The following is an 18180-nucleotide window of genomic DNA, read 5'->3' on the forward strand; positions in this document are numbered from 1 at the left end:
GAGCGACGGATGTCAGCAGTGACATGTCCACTGACATCGGATCGGCTTTGGTCCGCTGAATCCAGACGGATGGAATCTCCATTTCCCATCCGTCTGGCTGATCAGATGAAAACAATCTGTCCGTTTTCATCCGATCCCCCATAGAGAAGAGTGGAGATCTGACAGGTTTGTCTCTACACAGTGAGCCAGTCATCCACCAGCTCAGTGGGGATCAAGAGAGCAAGTGGAGTCCATACATGGACAGCCCTGTGTGAGAGGGGCCTTACTTGTCTACAGTCGTTTTTGGACACTGCCTGAGTCACGAGCACATTGCAGTGTACATTCTGTAGGATGCCAATAATTTATGCCATGCATGCATCCAAACGATAAAAAAAAATGCTCCAAGGACACGTTGCAGATATAGTTTTGCTTTAGGGCTGGTTCACACCTTTGCGGTTTAGATGTGGTGCAACGTATGCATGCATTTTATTGTATAAAATTATATGCTGTCAAACTTATAAATCTTCATGCACAAAAAAAAATCATCTGCGCAGAACAACAAAAAGTGCGATCAAATAAAGATCTGGGGAAGCAGAAGCATTACTATCAGTCAAATAAAATTTAATTTTTAAATATAGTAATTTAAAAGCACATCAATTGTACCAAAAGTCTTAAACGTTGCTATAGTTAGGTCTCACCTAAGTAATAACTTAAAATTTGATTATAAATTATTCTGCCCAAATACTCTAATAAGTAAACAAATTAGAGTAATTTTATCTATATTCTTACCGTACTAGTAGTTACTTAGCCGAGGCCCTGGTATGGCAACATTTTAGTTTTTTTGTAAAACTGAAATATTTTTAAATTGCTTAACCCCCCTGACGGTATTCCCGAGTCTGACTCGGGGTGGATTTTTCATACCAAAAGCGGTATCCCCGAGTCAGACTCGGGACTGCATCGCTGGATCCAGGAGGAGGTTTACTTACCTTCTCCCTCGGATCCAGCGTTGTCTCCCCGCTGTACGAGCGAGCCGTGTCTCGCTCGATGCATTACATCGCCGATCTCCGTGCCCTGCGAGCGTTGCGACGCACGGGCACGGAGATCGGCGCCAAATTCAAAAAGTGAAACAAACAGTAAACATACAGTATAATGTAATCTTACAGATTACATTGCTGTATGTAAATATTTCACATCCCCGTTGTCCCTAGTGGTCTGCCCAGTGTCCTGCATGCAGTTTTATATAATAAAAACTGTTCTTTATGCCTGGAAACTGGAGATTGCCCATAGCAACCAAAACTGTCACTGTACATCAAAAATTATTTTAGACCAGCTAGAAAACAGCGATAATAAATTAGAATCACTCGCAGAATTGAGCGATAGCGATTTGTGGGGAGATCCGTCATCAAATACTGAAAAGTAATGACAGTGACAATTCTGCAACTGAGCAAATTTCAGTGTTTTTGATTTGATTACATTATTGAATAATTTTTATTATTGTTATATTATTATTTGGTACAATTATTTATAATTATTTATTATATTATAATTTATGATTTAATTTTTCAAACTTTATCATACCCGGGATGTCTGCTAGACTCTGGTTTGGACAGATTTAAGTGAGTTATTCCTAAGAATTGCAGGACTACAATATAAAACGCCAAATTTTCATGCAAAATAATGGTACCGCTTTTAGCACCTAAAATCCGAAATAATCGTACCGCCAGGGAGGTTAATTAAAAGTTTACATTTTTATTCTATTGATAGTGATATTAATGTTCTGTGTCCCCAGATCTTTTTCTGATCATACCTTAAGCAATGCAAGCATTTTACATGTGTTACCATTGGTAACAAAGGTTTTACTGAAACTGTACCAAAGATTCTACAAGATTATTATTATTATTTTTAACTGCACTACACCTAAATCACACTTGGGTGGAGGTCATTGTAGTCAAAACAGAAATAATGAACAATCAGCATGCAGTTATCATTGCAAATAAAATAGAAATCAGTTTGGTCACTGTCCAGCAATGAATGGGCACAGGGAATCATATTGGGGCATGTGCATACATGACACAAACATTGTATGATGCCTGTTAGGTAGAGCAAAACCATACATGGCAAGCAAAATAATAGCTATATTTACAGAAACAAGCCTTGCAGCTATAACTCTCTTATTAAAAGTGGAATTTTGCTTGAAGTCAGTGCATAAGTTCACAGTAGTGCAAAAAAACAGCCAGTTCACAGGATATATAAGTTTACTAAATATTTGCAGACGTTGGTAAAATATGGTATTTTTTCAGCGTCATTCGGATTGACCCCAGATCACGGTTAATTTTTTCCAGGCGATCTTCCAAGTTTTCCTGAAAAAGAAAACAAGACTATCAAATGTTATTTATCATTCTAATAAAAATGTCCCTTCTTCATTCCTATACCCATCTCACGAGTGGAAGCCCATCCTATGCTTATTGACTTGAACATACACAGCAGGCAAACATGTTCTGAATCAAAACACCTATGTAAAATAGCATTACATGACTTATCTTTTCCGGTCATAAAAACCTCTGGATACTATAATTTTTCATTTATTTTTCTACTATTCATGAAAAAATAAAATAAAATGAAATGACCGTAAAGAAAAAAAGTCACTTGTCCGTCTATGCGCCCCAAAACACAAACCTATTATAGTAAAGTTAAAAGGTGGGATATACGATACGAATCATGTATCATCAAGTGGACTCCTTGGTGAGAAGGCCGGTAAACAATGTTAGTGGACTGGATATGCAAAGGTAGATGTATTACTAGGTCTTTGTAGACATGGAAACCATATTTCTAGCCTATTTCTACTTGCCTAGTTCATTAACCACTTGCCGACCGCCGCACGCCGATGTACGTCGGCAGAATGGCACGGGCAGGCATAAGCACATACATGTACGTCCTTTGCCTCCCGCGGGTCGGGGGCCCGATCGGGCCCCCGCCCGGTGCCTGCGGCGGTCGGTTTTCGTTCGGGAGCGATCCCGGACGAGGGGACGGCCATTCATTCATGGCCACCCCCTCGCGATCGCTCCCGACGAATGGAAATCCCCGGTGACATCACTTCCTCTCCTGTAATGTAAACACAGGAGAGGAAGTGATGTATTCTCTCCTCCGTGTCGGTATTTTTCGTTCCGACACGGAGGAGAGCGGATCAGTGAGTTGCACCAACACATCCCACACACAGTAGAACATGCCAGGCACACTCACACCCCCCCTTTACCCCCCGATCACCCCCCCAATTACCCCTGCCCCCCAGTCACAGTGACACCAATGTCATTTTTTTTTTTTTTTTTTTTTTTTTTGCATTGGTGTCATTTGTGACTGTAATAACTGTTAGGGCAGTTAGGGTTAGCCCCCTTTAGTTCTAATGTACCCCCCTAACCCCCCCAATAAAGGTTTAACCCCGTGATCACCCCCCGTCGCCAGTGTCACTAAGGCTGGGTTCACATTGCAGCGGTTTATGAGAACGAATGTGATTCGCACCGCACTGCAGTGCAAATCACATCCGATCTCTGTGCGATTCGAGTTCAGCCATTCGCCGCACCCGCCGCACCCGCCACACCCGCCGCACCCGCCGCAAATTCGCACGGGACCCTTTTTTTGGCCCGCAGCAGAATCGGATCGCATGGGTGTTCACACCATGCGATCCGAGTTTGCAGATCGCACTGCGATATGCGAACTGATCTGGGGGTGTCAGTAACATTTCACTGACACTCCCAGCAGTTCGCATAGGGCAGTGTGAACTGCCGCCGGGAGGCATGCGATGCGGGAACCCGCCGCGGATTCGCGGCGTTTCCGCATCGCTCCAGTGTGAACCCAGCCTAATAAGCGATCATTTTTCTGATCGCCGTATTAGTGTCACAGGTGACGCTAGTTAGGCAGGTAGGTATTTAGGTTCGCCGCAGCTTTTTATAGCGCTAGGGACCCCCATATACTACCGCATAAAGCCCCCTGATTGCCCCCTAGTTAACCCTTTCACCAGTGATCACCATATAACTGTTACAGGTGACGCTGGTTGGTTAGTTATTTTTTTATAGTTTCAGGGCACCCGCCATTTATTACCTAATAAAGGTTTAACCCCCTGATCACCCGGCAGGTGTCATTTGTGACTAATAACTGTTAGGGCAGTTAGGGTTAGCCCCCTTTAGTTCTAAGGTACCCCCCTAACCCCCCCAATAAAGGTTTAACCCCGTGATCACCCCCCGTCGCCAGTGTCACTAAGGCTGGGTTCACATTGCAGCGGTTTATGAGAACGGATGTGATTCGCACCGCACTGCAGTGCAAATCACATCCGATCTCTGTGCGATTCGAGTTCAGCTATACAGATAGTATGGCTGAATTCGTGTCGCACCCGCCGCACCCGCCGCAAACTCGCACGGGACCCTTTTTTTGGTCCGCAGCAGAATCGGATCGCATGGGTGTTCACACCATGCGATCCAAGTTTGCAGATCGCACTGCGATATGCGAACTGATCTGGGGGTGTCATTAACATTTCACTGACACTCCCAGCAGTTCGCATAGGGCAGTGTGAACTGCCGCCGGGAGGCATGCGATGCGGGAACCCGCCGCGCATTCGTGGCGTTCCCGCATCGCTCCAGTGTGAACCCAGCCTAATAAGCGATCGTTTTTCTGATCGCTGTATTAGTGTCACAGGTGACGCTAGTTAGGCAGGTAGGTATTTAGGTTCGCCGCAGCTTTTTATAGCGCCAGGGACCCCCATATACTACCGCATAAAGCCCCCTGATTGCCCCCTAGTTAACCCTTTCACCAGTGATCACCATATAACTGTTACAGGTAACGCTGGTTGGTTAGTTATTTTTTTATAGTTTCAGGGCACCCGCCATTTATTACCTAGTCTCACTAGTGTACCCCTAAATTTAGGGGTGTCTACTTTCTAAAATGGGGTCATTTGGGGGGGGGGGGGTTTGTGCCATCTTGGCATTTTATGGCCTTCAAAACTGTAACGCCCTTAGAAAGCCTGAAGGCGGTGCTTGGTTTTTGGGGCCCCGTACGCGGCTAGGCTCCCAAAAAGTCCCACATATGTGGTATCCCCGTACTCAGGAGAAGCAGCAGAATTTATTTTGGGGTGTCATTTCACATATGCCCATGGCATGCGTGAGCAATATATCATTTAGTGACAACTTTGTGAAAAAAAAAAAAAGTTTGTAATTTTCCCGCAACTTGTGGCAAAATATAAAATATTCCATGGACTCAACATGCCTCTCAGCAAATAGCTTGGGGTGTCTACTTTCTAAAATGGGGTCATTTGTGGGGGTTTTGTGCCATCTTGGCATTTTATGGCCTTCAAAACTGTAATAGGTAGTGAGGCGTGAAATCAAAAATTTACGCCCTTAGAAAGCCTGAAGGCGGTGCTTGGTTTTCGGGGCCCTGTACGCGGCTAGGCTCCCAAAAAGTCCCACATATGTGGTATCCCCGTACTCAGGAGAAGCAGCAGAATTTATTTTGGGGTGTCATTTCACATACGCCCATAGCATGTGTGAGCAATATATCATTTAGTGACAACTTTGTGTAAAAAAAAAAAAAAAATTTTTTTTTTGTCATTATTCAATCGCTTGAGGCAAAAAAATAAAATATTCAATGGGCTCAACATGCCTCTTATCAATTTCCTTAGGGGGTCTACTTTCCAAAATGGGGTCATTTGGGGGGGTTTTGTACTGCCCTGTCATTTTAGCACCTCAAGAAATGAGATAGGCAGTCGTAAACTAAAAGCTGCGTAAATTCCAGAAAACGTACCTTAGTTTGTAGATGTGACAACTTTTGCGCAAACCAATAAATATACAATTATTGACTTTTTTTTTACCAAAGACATGTGGCTGAATACATTTTGGCCTAAATGTATGACTAAAATTGAGTTTATTGGATTTTTCTAATAACAAAAAGTAGAAAATATCATTTTTTTTCAAAATTTGCGGTCTTTTTACGTTTATATCGCAAAAAATAAAAATCGCAGAGGCAATCAAATACCATCAAAAGAAAGCTCTATTTGTGGGAAGAAAAGGACGCAAATTTTGTTTGGGTACAACATTGCATGACCGCGCAATTACCAGTTAAAGCAGCGCAGTGCCAAAGTGTAAAAAGACCTCTGGTCATTTACCAGCAAAATGGTCCGGTCTGAAAGTGGTTAAACATGCAAACATTTCCAAGAAGGCTACTGAAACATGTTTAGCCACTTCGCGCCCAGGCCATTTCTGACATTTCTCTCCTACATGTAAAATTCCAAATTTTTTGCTAGAAAATTGCATAGAACCCCCAAACATTATATATTTTTTTTAGCAAAGACCCTACAGAATACAATGGCGGTCGTTGCAACTTTTTATCTCGCACGATATTTGCGCAGAAATTTTTCGAACACGTTTTTTTCAGAAAAAAAAAAAAAAAAAAAACAGTAAAGTTAGCCCAATTTTTTTGCATAATGTGAAAGAGGAGGATACGCAGAATAAATAGATACCCAATATGTCACGCTTCAAAATTGCAAGCGCTCGTGGAATGGCACCAAACTTTGGTATTTAAAAATCCCCATAGGCGACGCTTTAAATTTTTTTACTGGTTACATGTTTTGGGGTACAGAGGAGGTCTAGAGCTAGAATTATTGCTCTCCCTCTAACGTTCGCGGCGATACCTCACATGTGGTTTGAACACCGTTTTCATATGTGGGCGGGACTTACGTATGCGTTCGCTTCTGTGTGCGAGCTCACGGGGACAGGGGCGCTTTACTTTTTATTTTTATTGTTAATTTTATTTTTATTTAGTTTGACACTTAAAAAAAAAAAAAAATATATATATTGATTACTTTTATTCCTATTACAAGGAATGTAAACATCCCTTGTAATAGGAATATGGCACGATCGGACCTAGTTACAGTGAAATATGGGGTCAATAAGACCCCATATCTCACCTCTAGGCTGGGAAGAGTAAAAAAAAAAAAAAAAAAAAAAAAAAAAAAAAAAACGATCCTGGCTTCCCTGCCAAATCGGCGCCGTTATTTTGAATACCGAGGCCGGGCGTGATGTCATAACATTGCGCCCAGCCTCCGAATGATCATAGAGACTCTGGGGACGATCTGGTCCGCCGGAAATCTCTATGATAACTGGCGGGGGGGCGGCGGATCCTGTTACCGACGGACGCGGTGAGTCGGTACAAGCACCCCCTCCCGCCGCCCGTAAGAACGACCAAGCAGCGGAACAGCCGCTATGATCATTCTTATGGTGCAGGGAATCGCCAGCTGAAAACGCCGATATCTGAATGATGTCTGTGGCCTCAGGCATCACTCAGATATAACTACCGAAAGCCCATAACGTCAATAGACGTAGTATGGGCACCAAGTGGTTAGTCTAGTTCCAACAGCCTAGGGCAAGAAACACAATTTGTCATATATCATATATTGCTGGAATACATATATACAGATTAAATGGCAGGATGTGCTACTATTCCTTTTCCTTGGTTAGACATTCCAATTTCAGCTGGTTTTGGGAAACACTTGTGTAGTGGTACCCATATGTACAGACCTCTTATTATTTACTTTAATTCTATTATTTATTAGGATGCATTTAATAAAAAAAATATAAAAATAAAATAAAAACAGATAAAATGCTACCTTCATAACTCTCGTTTGCAGGTTCATTCTTCGACCAACACTTGGCATTCGACTGAGAGCAGCTTCTATCTGTGGATACAGTGTGCAGTTAAGAAGGGATGGAATACATACTACAAGAGTAAATCAAGAATAAAGAAGCAGTTTTAAAAGTGATCAGAAAAATGTTTGTTGCTCCTGTTATAAATACTTTATCAGTCTTTGAATGAGATTTTAATGAAGTAGCAAAGGTTTTACCAAGGTTATATTTAACCTTCATTAAACACTTCAATACAGGGCACTTAACCCCCTTCCTGCCCAGACCAATTTTCAGCTTTCAGCACTGTCACTATTTAAATGATAATTGCGTGGTCATACTACACTGTACCCAAATTAAATTTTTATCATTTTCTTCCCACAAATAGACCTTTCTTTTGGTGGAATTTGATCACCTCTGCGGCTTTTATTTTTTGCTTAACAAATAAAAAAATAAAGTTTGTTTCTGTTATAAAATTTGGGAAAAAGTATGTTTTCTCCTTCACTGATGCACACTGATGAGGTGGCATCAATGAGATGTCACTGAGGCAGCACTGATGGCTGGCACTGATAGACTGCACGGATAGGCATCACTGGTGGCACTGGCAGGCATTTTTAATGGGAGCTGCCTGGGCACCTATTGGTATATCCATGGTGGTCTAGGGTGGCACACCTGGTGGTCCTGTGTGATGACCATCCCTGGTGGTCCTGGCAGCATCCCGGTGGTCCTTGGCAAGCATCCATTGGGGGGCTGCACTGATAAACAATTAGCACAGACCCCCCTGTCAGGAGAGCCACCAATCGGCTCTCCTCTACTCGCGCCTGTCAGATGCGAATGAGGAAAAGCCGATAAACAGCTCTTCCTGTTTACATCGTGATCAGCTGCGATTGGACACGGCTGATCACGTGGTAAAGAGCCCACATCAGAGGCTCTTTACCAAGATTGGTGAGGCAGTGTGTCAGACTGACACACCGTCGATCGCCGCGTGCGCGGCTTATCCTGCTGCACATCATATGACGCCCAGTCAGGATAACTGAACCGACGCCCAGTCAGGATAACTGAACCACCACCCAGTCGTCATTCTGCTATAGGCCAGGCAAGAAGTGGTTAAATATGTGTGTTAGCACACACTCTCCAGCACTTTAGCAGTGACTGTGGTGCCTTTGCACTACACTCCCTTGTAGGAGCTACATTAAACTTAATGTTTTTATTTGCATTTCTGCAAATGGAGTTGGAGACTTGGTCAGGATCAATGGTGTTAATGCTGAGAAATACTGGCAGATACTTATCAATCATGTCATACCATCAGGGAAGCATGCAATTAGCCATAAATGTATTCTGCAGCAGGACAAGGACCCCAAACAGAGCCAATGTCATTAAGAACTATTTTCAGGGTAAGGAAGAACAAAGAGTCCTGGAAGTGATAGTTTGGCCCCAACAAAGCCCTCAACATCAAGTCTGTCTGGGATTACATGAAGAGACAGAAGGAGATGAGGCAGCCTACTTTCACAGAAGATCTGTGGTTAGTTCTTCAAAAGGTGTGGAACAACCTACCTGCCGAGTTCCTTCAACTGTGCAAAAGTACCTAGAAAATGGATACAGTTTTGAAGGCAAATGGTGGTCACACCAAATATTGATTTGGATTTCCCTTCTATTCATTTACTTTCCATTTTGTTTATTGATAAAAAAATAAACTATTAACATTATTACTAATTATTTCTAATTATTACTGCCGGTAATTACTTAGTATTACTAATTATTTCTGAAAGCATTGTCAATTTACAGCATTTTTCATACCTTTTGCACACTATGTGTGTTCACTAAACCCCTTTATCCAATTAACTGCCAAGATTGTGAAATGTTTAATAAATATAACATTTTAACAATACCTGTGCAATTAACAATAATACAAAATTATCAGCATCACCTAACTTTTATTGGTTCTGCATCTTCAGAAAATATGTAATTTAGGGAGCCTTAATTAAACTTTTAATCGTTCAAATCTTCCCACTAAAAAGCTGTTTTTGTCTGTGTCCCCATTGAGGGACAGAAAGTAAGAGGGAATCTCCCAAAGAGGGACATAAATGCTAATAAAAATCTGACAGAAGCAGTAGCCCTTCCCATGTTTATCCAAAACAAAAATAAAAAGTATAGCTGGAGTTTCCCAAGTTAGAAGGGAGATGCAGGCATTTCAAAAGCAAAATTATACAGTGTACTGAATGGATTGAGAAACAAAATTAGCATGGGCCATATTATGTCTACTGATGGCCATAGCTAGAAAACAATTATAGTACTTAGGAAAATAACAGTGTAAGTTGCAGTGGCGTATCATCCACGTGTGCAATGCACACAGGTGCTGAAGGGGGTGGTGACCACTGTGCTTCAACACACATTCTGGCTGTGTACACTGTGGCAGGCTTATTCAGGGTATTGTGGCACACACACTCCGACAAGCTGATTCATAGGGGGGGTTATAATGGGGGACAAACGGACTGGGGGGGGGGGGGGGATTGTGCAGACTGTGACAGACTGACTTGGGGAGGTAGATTGTACTGGCATCTTTCCCCCAGTTAAATCCCCCCCCCCCCCCAGGTCAATCTGACAACCAGTACAATCCTCCCATTTCCAAGGTCAGTCTGTCGCCCAGTAAAAACCCTCCCACGTCAGTCTGTTGCCCAGTATAATCCCCCTAGGTCAGTCACACCTGAGGGAATTGTATTGGGTAAAGACTGACCTGGGGGGGGGGGGGAGGGGGTTATGCTGGGGGATAGACTCACCTGGGGGATTATGGGTTATATTGTGGGAAAGATTGACTTGAGGGGTTTATAATGGGGTAATGGGGGACAGACTGACCTGGGAGATTATACTGTGGGACATATTGACCTGGGGGGAGGATTATACTGAGGGGGGACAGACTGACCTGGGAGGAATTGTATTCATCCATCCACCCAATTTGTGTTGATGGAGGAACCTGCTAGCTAAAAAAGAAAAAAACAAAAACTAAGGCTACTTTCACATTGAGGAGCTTTACAGGTACTACAGTGCTAAAAATAGCGCCTCTCCTGCGTCTCCAGTGTAAAGGCCCAAGGGCTTTCACACTGGAGCAGTGTGCTTGCAGTACAGTCAAAAAAGTCCTGCAAGACGCATCTTTGCAGCGCTATAGGAGCGGTGTATTCACCGCTCCTAAAGTGCCCCTTCCCATTAAAAACAATGGGGCAGCGGCGCTTTTAATCCTTTTTCGCCCGCTACCGGGGGGTTAATACCGCCCCAACAGTGGCCGAATAGTGCCACTAAAAAGTGGCGCTAAAAATAGCCTGCCTATGGACAGCTTAACAGACCCCCGAATTATATACACCAAGATTGTACAATACACGACAGAACATAATACAGAGCTGGTGCAATCTACAACCACTTAATGGGATAATTCATACCAAGTTAGCAATTGCGTCACTCTTTAACCCCCCCTAAAGCAGTGGCTCCTTCCGTACCCTTTTCCGGGATTTGATTCTTAAAGATATTGATTCCTTTACCCTTACCAACCCTTGTAGGGATTTGGCCTTGGATAAGACCATGCAAAAAGGTGGTAGTCTGCCCTGTGGATGGGGGGGGGGGGGGGGGGGGTAATAGTGGTCCTACATAAAGAAGCTTATGAAGTTGAAATGTCTACACTTCTGAAACATGCCATTCGTCAAAATAATCCCACAATTCAGTATAAAATTTATAGGCAGTTATAGATCGAGGATATGCAGGGGGCATCCTAAACAAAAAGGAAGACAGTTTCTAGTTCCAAGTGCACCAAAACTTCCCATCATGTATAATTTACCCAAGATACAAAAGGATTTAGCAAGTCCACCCGGATGTCCGATACATAGCGGCATCAATCCCATTACCTCCTGGGTAGGCAGATATATTGATACATTTTTACAGCCCCTTGTATCCGATACTCAAATATATCTATCTGAGGGATAACACCCATGTTATGGAGACATTCTGGCTACAGTGGGCATCACGTTCCTGTATACAATAATATCGCTTAGAAGCGGTTAGGTACTATCTGGCCAACAAAAGTCTTTTACAATCAAGACAGGTGGATTTTGTCATGGAGTTACTAAAATATGCCATGACCCATAACTATTTCTGATTTGGGGGGGGGAATTATATTCAAAATTGTGGAGTAGCCATGGGTGCAAAATTTGCACCCAGTATGGTGAATTTATTTATGGCTAAATGGGAGGAGGTCATCTATGCCAACCAACACCCTGAGTTGATGTTTTGGGGCAGATATATAGAGGACATCCTTCTCCTATGGAGGGGTAACTGATTCTGTGTCATTTTATTACTAGACTTAATGATAATGATCATAGAATTATTTTACAGTGTGAATTCAGCACTGAACAAATACATTTTTGGATTTGACTATTAAAGTGTCTAATAACTCATTGGAAATTATCACTTTAAGTCTACTGACTAACTTTTATTTGGAGGTAGAGAGTTTCCATCACCCGGCTTGGATAAAATCAAAACCAAAAAGTCAATTTTTGCATCTTCAGTGGAATCTTTTGAATATTAGTGACTAGGATCATTAATCTAGCCTATTGAAAAATAGGTTTGCCGTGAAGAGATATCATGTGGGTGCTCTTAATATGGTCATTGAAGAATTGGCTGGTAGGGATAAGGATTCGCTACTGGCCGGTAGAGCCTTAAACAACTCTGACCAAAGTCCCTTTGAATGGGCCTTTGTCACTTCCTTCTCTAACCAGCATTTGACCATAAAAGAAAATTAAGAAACATTGGCCCATTATTAAACATGATCCTATTATAGGCCCTATGTTACCAAACCATAATCATAATAGGGAGTACAACACTGACACTTGTGACCTGTAATACAAAGAATGTAGTCTATAGGATTGTCCATATGGGCAACAATATATAGGGAGGCCAATCCGCAAACTACAAACCAGACTAAAAGAACACATAATTTCATAGTTAGTAAGGTTGAATAAAGACACCAGTCCATACAGTTCAACCTGAGTGTCTACAATTGTCCCTGTACATTGCACACTCACATCAGTCCCTACCCTCAAGGAGCCCACAATCCAAGGTCACCATTCATATACTAGGGCCAATTTTGGACAGAAGCCAATTAACCTACCTGCGTGTCTTTGGATTGTGGGAGGAAACCGGAGTACCCGGAGAAAACCCACGCAGGCACAGGGAGAACATGTAAACTCCAGGCAGGTAGTGTCGTGGTTGGGATTTGAACCAGCGACCCTTCTTACTGCTAGGAGAGAGTGCTAACCACTACACCACTGTGCCGCTCACTAATATTAAGTCTGGCTTTCCAGGTCACAGTGTCTCTAAATACTATGCTAGGTTCCATGATGGAAACCCTAGTGTAACTACTTTTCTAGCCATTGATCCTTTTGCACCCTGTTGGAGAGGCAGCTTCGCTAAAGAGATTTTGCCCCTTGAGACTCGGTGGATTTATTGGCTTAAAATGTATGTCCCATTGGGCCTCAACATTAAGTGGGACATTAATTGTTTTATTAATAACGGTTAATATGGCCCACTGAGTATTTTTTATTTGTATTTTGTCATTCTCCCTTGATGATAGGTTATTCATAGCTAGCCCTTAGTTAGTGCTAGTCTTGCCTCTTTTTTCTTGGTTTATATAGGATTTTTTGTTTAACCACTTCAGCCCCGGAACAATTAACAGCCTAAGGACCAGAGGTCTTTTTACAATTTCGCACTGCACTGTTTTAACTGGTAATTGCGCGGTCATGCAATGTTGTACCCAAACAAAATTTGTGTCATTTTCTTCCCACAAATAGAGCTTTCTTTTGATGGTATTTGATTGCCTCTGCGATTTTTATTTTTTGCGATATAAATGGAAAAAGACCGAAAATGTTGAGAAAAAATGATATTTTCTACTTTTTGTTATAAGAAAAATCGAATAAACTCAATTTTAGTCATACATTTAGGGCAAAATTTATTCAGCCACATGTCTTTAGTAAAAAAAAAAAGTCAATAAGCGTATATTTATTGGTTTGCGCAAAAGTTATAGCGTCTACAAACTAGAGTACATTTTCTGGAATTTACACAGCTTTTAATTTACGACTGATCTCATTTTTTGAGGTGCTGAAATGGCAGGGCAGTACAAACCCCCCCCCCCCCAAATGACCCCATTTTGGAAAGTAGACACCCCAAGGAAGTTGTGGAGAGGCATGTTGAGCCCATTGAATTTTTTATTTTTTTTTGTCCCAAGTGATTGAATAATGACACAAAAAAAAAAAAAAAAAAAAAAAAAAGTTTACAAAAAATTGTCACTAAATGATATATTGCTCACACATGCCATAGTTATATGTGGAATTGCACCTCAAAATATATTCTGCTGCTTCTCCTGAGTACAAGGATACCACATATGTGGGACTTTTTGGGAGTCTAGCTGCGTACGGCACCCCGAAAACCAATCACTGCCTTCAGGGTTTCTAAGGGTACAAATTTTTGATTTCACTCCTCACTACCTATCACAGTTTCGAAGGCCATAAAATGCCAAAATAGCACAAAACCCCCCCAAATGACCCCATTTTGGAAAGTAGACACCCCAAGCTATTTACTGAGAGGAATGTTGAGTCCATGAAATATTTTATATTTTGCCACAAGTTGCAGGAATTTTACAACTTTTTTTTTTTTTTGCACAAAGTTGTCACTAAATGATATATTGCTCACACATGCTATGGGCATAAGTCAAATTACACCCCAAAATAAAATTCTGCTGCTTCTCCCGAGTACGGGGATACCACATGTGGGGGACTTTTTGGGAGGCTAGCCACGTACGGGACCCCGAAAACCAAGCACTGCCTTCCGGATTTAAATATAAAATGCTACCAAAAAAAAACTGTTAGCGATCGCAGGGATCAGGCCTGACTCTGCGATCGCTGCAGTTGTGTGTTTTGTAAGTGACAGTGATCAATCGATACTGCACTTGGGTGGGCTGGGCAGAGGGGCAAAACGCAGGTGCCAGCAGGTATCTGGGCTGATCCCGCTAACAATGCGTTTTTTTGGAACCCTAAACTGCTGGGGATGCTAGTATAGATCTGATCAGATCAGATATTGATCTGTTCAGACTCTATACCACTACGGGAGGTTTATGCTTTGCGTGTGGGTGTTAGCGGTACTGGCACTAACCTAACGCTGCCTGGGGCGACGCAGACCCTGACCCTAAAACCTAATTGATATCACCCGCCGGGTGATCAGGGGGTTAAACCTTTATTGGGTAATAAATGGTGGGTGCCCGGATGCTATAAAAAGCAAACTAACCAGAGTCACCGGTAACACTTATACGGTGATCACTGGTGAAAGGGTTAACTAGGGGCAATCAGGGGGTTCAAATTTTTATTATATAATATAAAAATGAGCCCTCGCGCCACTAGGTGATAAAGTGACTAAAGTGAAAATATATCTAAATTAGTGTACAACGAAAAAATAGAAAATATGCAAAAAAGGTAAATAGCATGTAAACAGTAAAGTGATAAAAAGTGCAAGTGCTACTTAATAATGCAAAAAATGCAGCGGGACAAAATAGTAAACACAAACTATCAAGTGAAATGAATAAAACAAAGAGTCCTACACAAATCGTGCCACTCTTAACCACTTGACCACTGGGCACTTAAACACCCTTAATAACCAGACCAATTTTCAGCTTTCGGTGCTCTCGCATTTTGAATGACAATTACTCAGTCATGCAACACTGGACCTATATGAAATTTTTGTCCTTTTTTTCACACAAATAGAGCTTTCTTTTGGTGGTATTTAATCACCGCTGGGTTTTTTATTTTTTGTGCTATAAAGGAAAAAATACCGAAAATTCGGTAAAAAAATGAATTTTTCTTTGTTTCTGTTAGAAAATTTAGCAGATTAGTAATTTTTTCTTCATAAATTTTGGTCAAAATTTATACTACTACATATCTTTGGTAAAAATAAGTACAAATTGGTGGATATTATTTGGTCTTTGTGAAAGTTATAGAGCCCACAAGCTATGGTGCCAATATCTGAAAATTGATCACACCTGAAGTACTGACGGCCTATTTCAATTCTTGAGACCCTAACATGCCAGAAAATTACAAATACCCCCCAAATGACCCCTTTTTGGAAAGAAGACATTCCAAGGTATTTAGTAAGAGGCATGATGAGCTTTTTGAAGTTGTCATTTTTTCCCACAATTCTTTGCAAAATCAAGATTTTTTTTACTTTTTTTTTTTTTTTCACAAAATTGTCATATTATCAGGTTATTTCTCACACACAGCATATGCATACCACAAATTACACCCCAAAACACATTCTGCTATTACTCCCGAGTACGGCGATACCACATGTGTGAGACTTTTACACAGTGTGGCCACATACAGAGGCCCATCAGGTGTTCTGGAGCACCCAGGACAATTCTGACATTTCTCTCCTACATGTAAAAATCATCATTTATTTGCTAGAAAATTACATAGAACTCCAAAACATTATATATGTTTTTTTAGCAAACACCCTGGAGAATACAATGGTGGTCTTTGCAACTTTTTATCTCGCACGGTATTTGCGCAGTAATTTTTCGAATGCTTTTTTTTGGAAAAAAAAACAGTTTTGGGCTTAAAAAAAAAAAAAAACACAGTAAAGTTAGCCCAATTTTTCCATAATGTGAAAGATGAAGTTACGCTGAGTAAATAGATACCTAATATGTCACTCTTCAAAATTGCACACGCTCGTGGAATGGCGCCAAACGTCGCTACTTAAAAATCCCCATAGGCGACGATTTAATTTTTTTTTACTGGTTATATGTTTTGAGTTACAGAGGAGGTCTAGGGCTAGAATTATTGCTCTCGCTCTAACGTTCGCAGCGATACCTCACATGTGTGGTTTGAACACCGTTTTCATATGTGGGCGGGACTTTCGTATGCGTTCGCTTCTGCATGCGAGCACATGGGGACAGGGGCGCTTTAAAAAAAAACATTTTTTTTATTGTTCATTGTACTTTATTTATTTTAGTTTGACATTTTTTTCCCCAAAAATAATTTTTTTGATCACTTTTATTCCTATTACAAAGAATGTAAACATCCCTTGTAATAGGAATATGGCATGACAGGTCCTCTTTACAGTGAGATGTGGGGTCAATAAGACCCCGCAGCTCACCTCTAAGCTGGGAAGCCTGAAAAAAAAAAAAAAAAAAAAAAAAAAAAGATTCTGTCTTTGATCGTATTAGCAATTCGGTAGAAGCACCGGAGGGCAGCGGGAGGGGGGGGGGATGTCTATGGCTGGGTATTGCAGGGTATCACCGACTATGGCTGGGTATCTCAGAGCATGGCTGGGTATCTCAGAGTATGGCGTTGCAGAGTATTGCATTGCAGGGTATTGGCGGGTGTTGCAGAGCATTGCAGAGTGTTGCAGGGTATTGGCGGGTGTTGCAGAGCATTGCAGAGTGTTGCAGGGTATTGTCGGGTGTTGCAGAGTGTTGCAGGGTATTGCAAAGCGTTGCAGAGTATTGCAAAGTGTTGCAGAGTATTGCAGAGTGTTGCAGGGTATTGCAGAGTGTTGCAAGGTGTTGCAGGGTGTTGCAGGGTATTGCAAAGTGTTGCAGGGTATTGCAGAGTGTTGCAAGGTGTTGCGGAGTGTTGCAGGGTATTGCGGAGTGTTGCAAGGTGTTGCGGAGTGTTGCAGGGTATTGCAGAGTATTGCAGGGTATTGCGGAGTGTTGCAGGGTGTTGCGGAGTGTTGCAGGGTGTTGCGGAGTGTTGCAATGTGTTGCGGAGTGTTGCAGGGTATTGCGGAGCATGCAGGGCATTGCGGAGTGTTGCAGGGCAATGCGGAGTGTTGCAGGGCATTGCGGAGCGTTGCAGGGTATTGCGGAGCGTTGCAGGGCATTGCGGAGCGTTGCAGGGCAATGCGGAGTGTTGCAGGGCAATGCAGAGTGTTGCAGGGCAATGCAGAGTGTTGCAGGGTAATGCAGAGTAATGGGGGTATTGCAGAGTAATCCAGAGTAATGGGGGTATTGCAGAGTAATCCAGAGTAATGGGGGTATTGCAGAGTAATGCAGAGTAATGGGGGTATTGCAGAGTAATGGGGGTATTGCAGAGTAATGCGGGTATTGCAGAGTAATGCAGAGTAATGGCAGGGTATTGCAGAGTGTTGGCAGGGAATTGAGGGGTTAATTTTCGGTGCGCAGCGATGTGGGCACTGCAGATGCAGCCCACATCGCTGCTAACACCGATCTCTTCCCCCTCCGCTGTACCGATCGGTACAGAGAGGGGGAGGGAGGAACCGGCGTCATAACATGGCGCCGGTTTGTTTACAAGTGATCACTCCGTCATTTGACGGAGCGATCACGTGGTAAACGGCCGCGCTGAGCGGCCGTTTACCGTGATTCGTGATGCGCCGGGTCCCCTGGACCCGGCGGTCACGGATGCTCTCGTGTGCGCGCCCCAGGGGGCGCGCGAGAGCAGAATTCTGGGAGGCCGTTAATTAACGGCCTCTTAGAGATAGCAAACCGACCTGT

General features: G+C 42.4%; 1 protein-coding gene across 6 annotated transcripts in view; it reads right to left on the reverse strand.

Moving 5' to 3' along the window:
* Window positions 1-1803: 1803 nt before the first annotated feature.
* Window positions 1804-18180, reverse strand: part of MPHOSPH9 (M-phase phosphoprotein 9) — a 176651-nt gene continuing 160274 nt past the window's right edge. For all 6 annotated transcript variants that reach the window (XM_077461900.1, XM_077461903.1, XM_077461902.1 and 3 more), the window contains 2 exons: window positions 7628-7696; window positions 1804-2339 (listed from right to left, as the gene is read on the reverse strand). In XM_077461900.1, the coding sequence (XP_077318026.1) occupies window positions 2238-2339; window positions 7628-7696 (171 nt within the window). In that variant the 3' untranslated portion in view covers window positions 1804-2237. The remainder of the gene's footprint in view (window positions 2340-7627; window positions 7697-18180) is intronic.

Source organism: Lithobates pipiens, unplaced genomic scaffold, assembly GCF_037356315.1.
Source record: "Lithobates pipiens isolate NorthernLeopardFrog02 unplaced genomic scaffold, aLitPip1_a1.2 Scaffold_3, whole genome shotgun sequence".
NCBI lineage: Eukaryota > Metazoa > Chordata > Amphibia > Anura > Ranidae > Lithobates > Lithobates pipiens.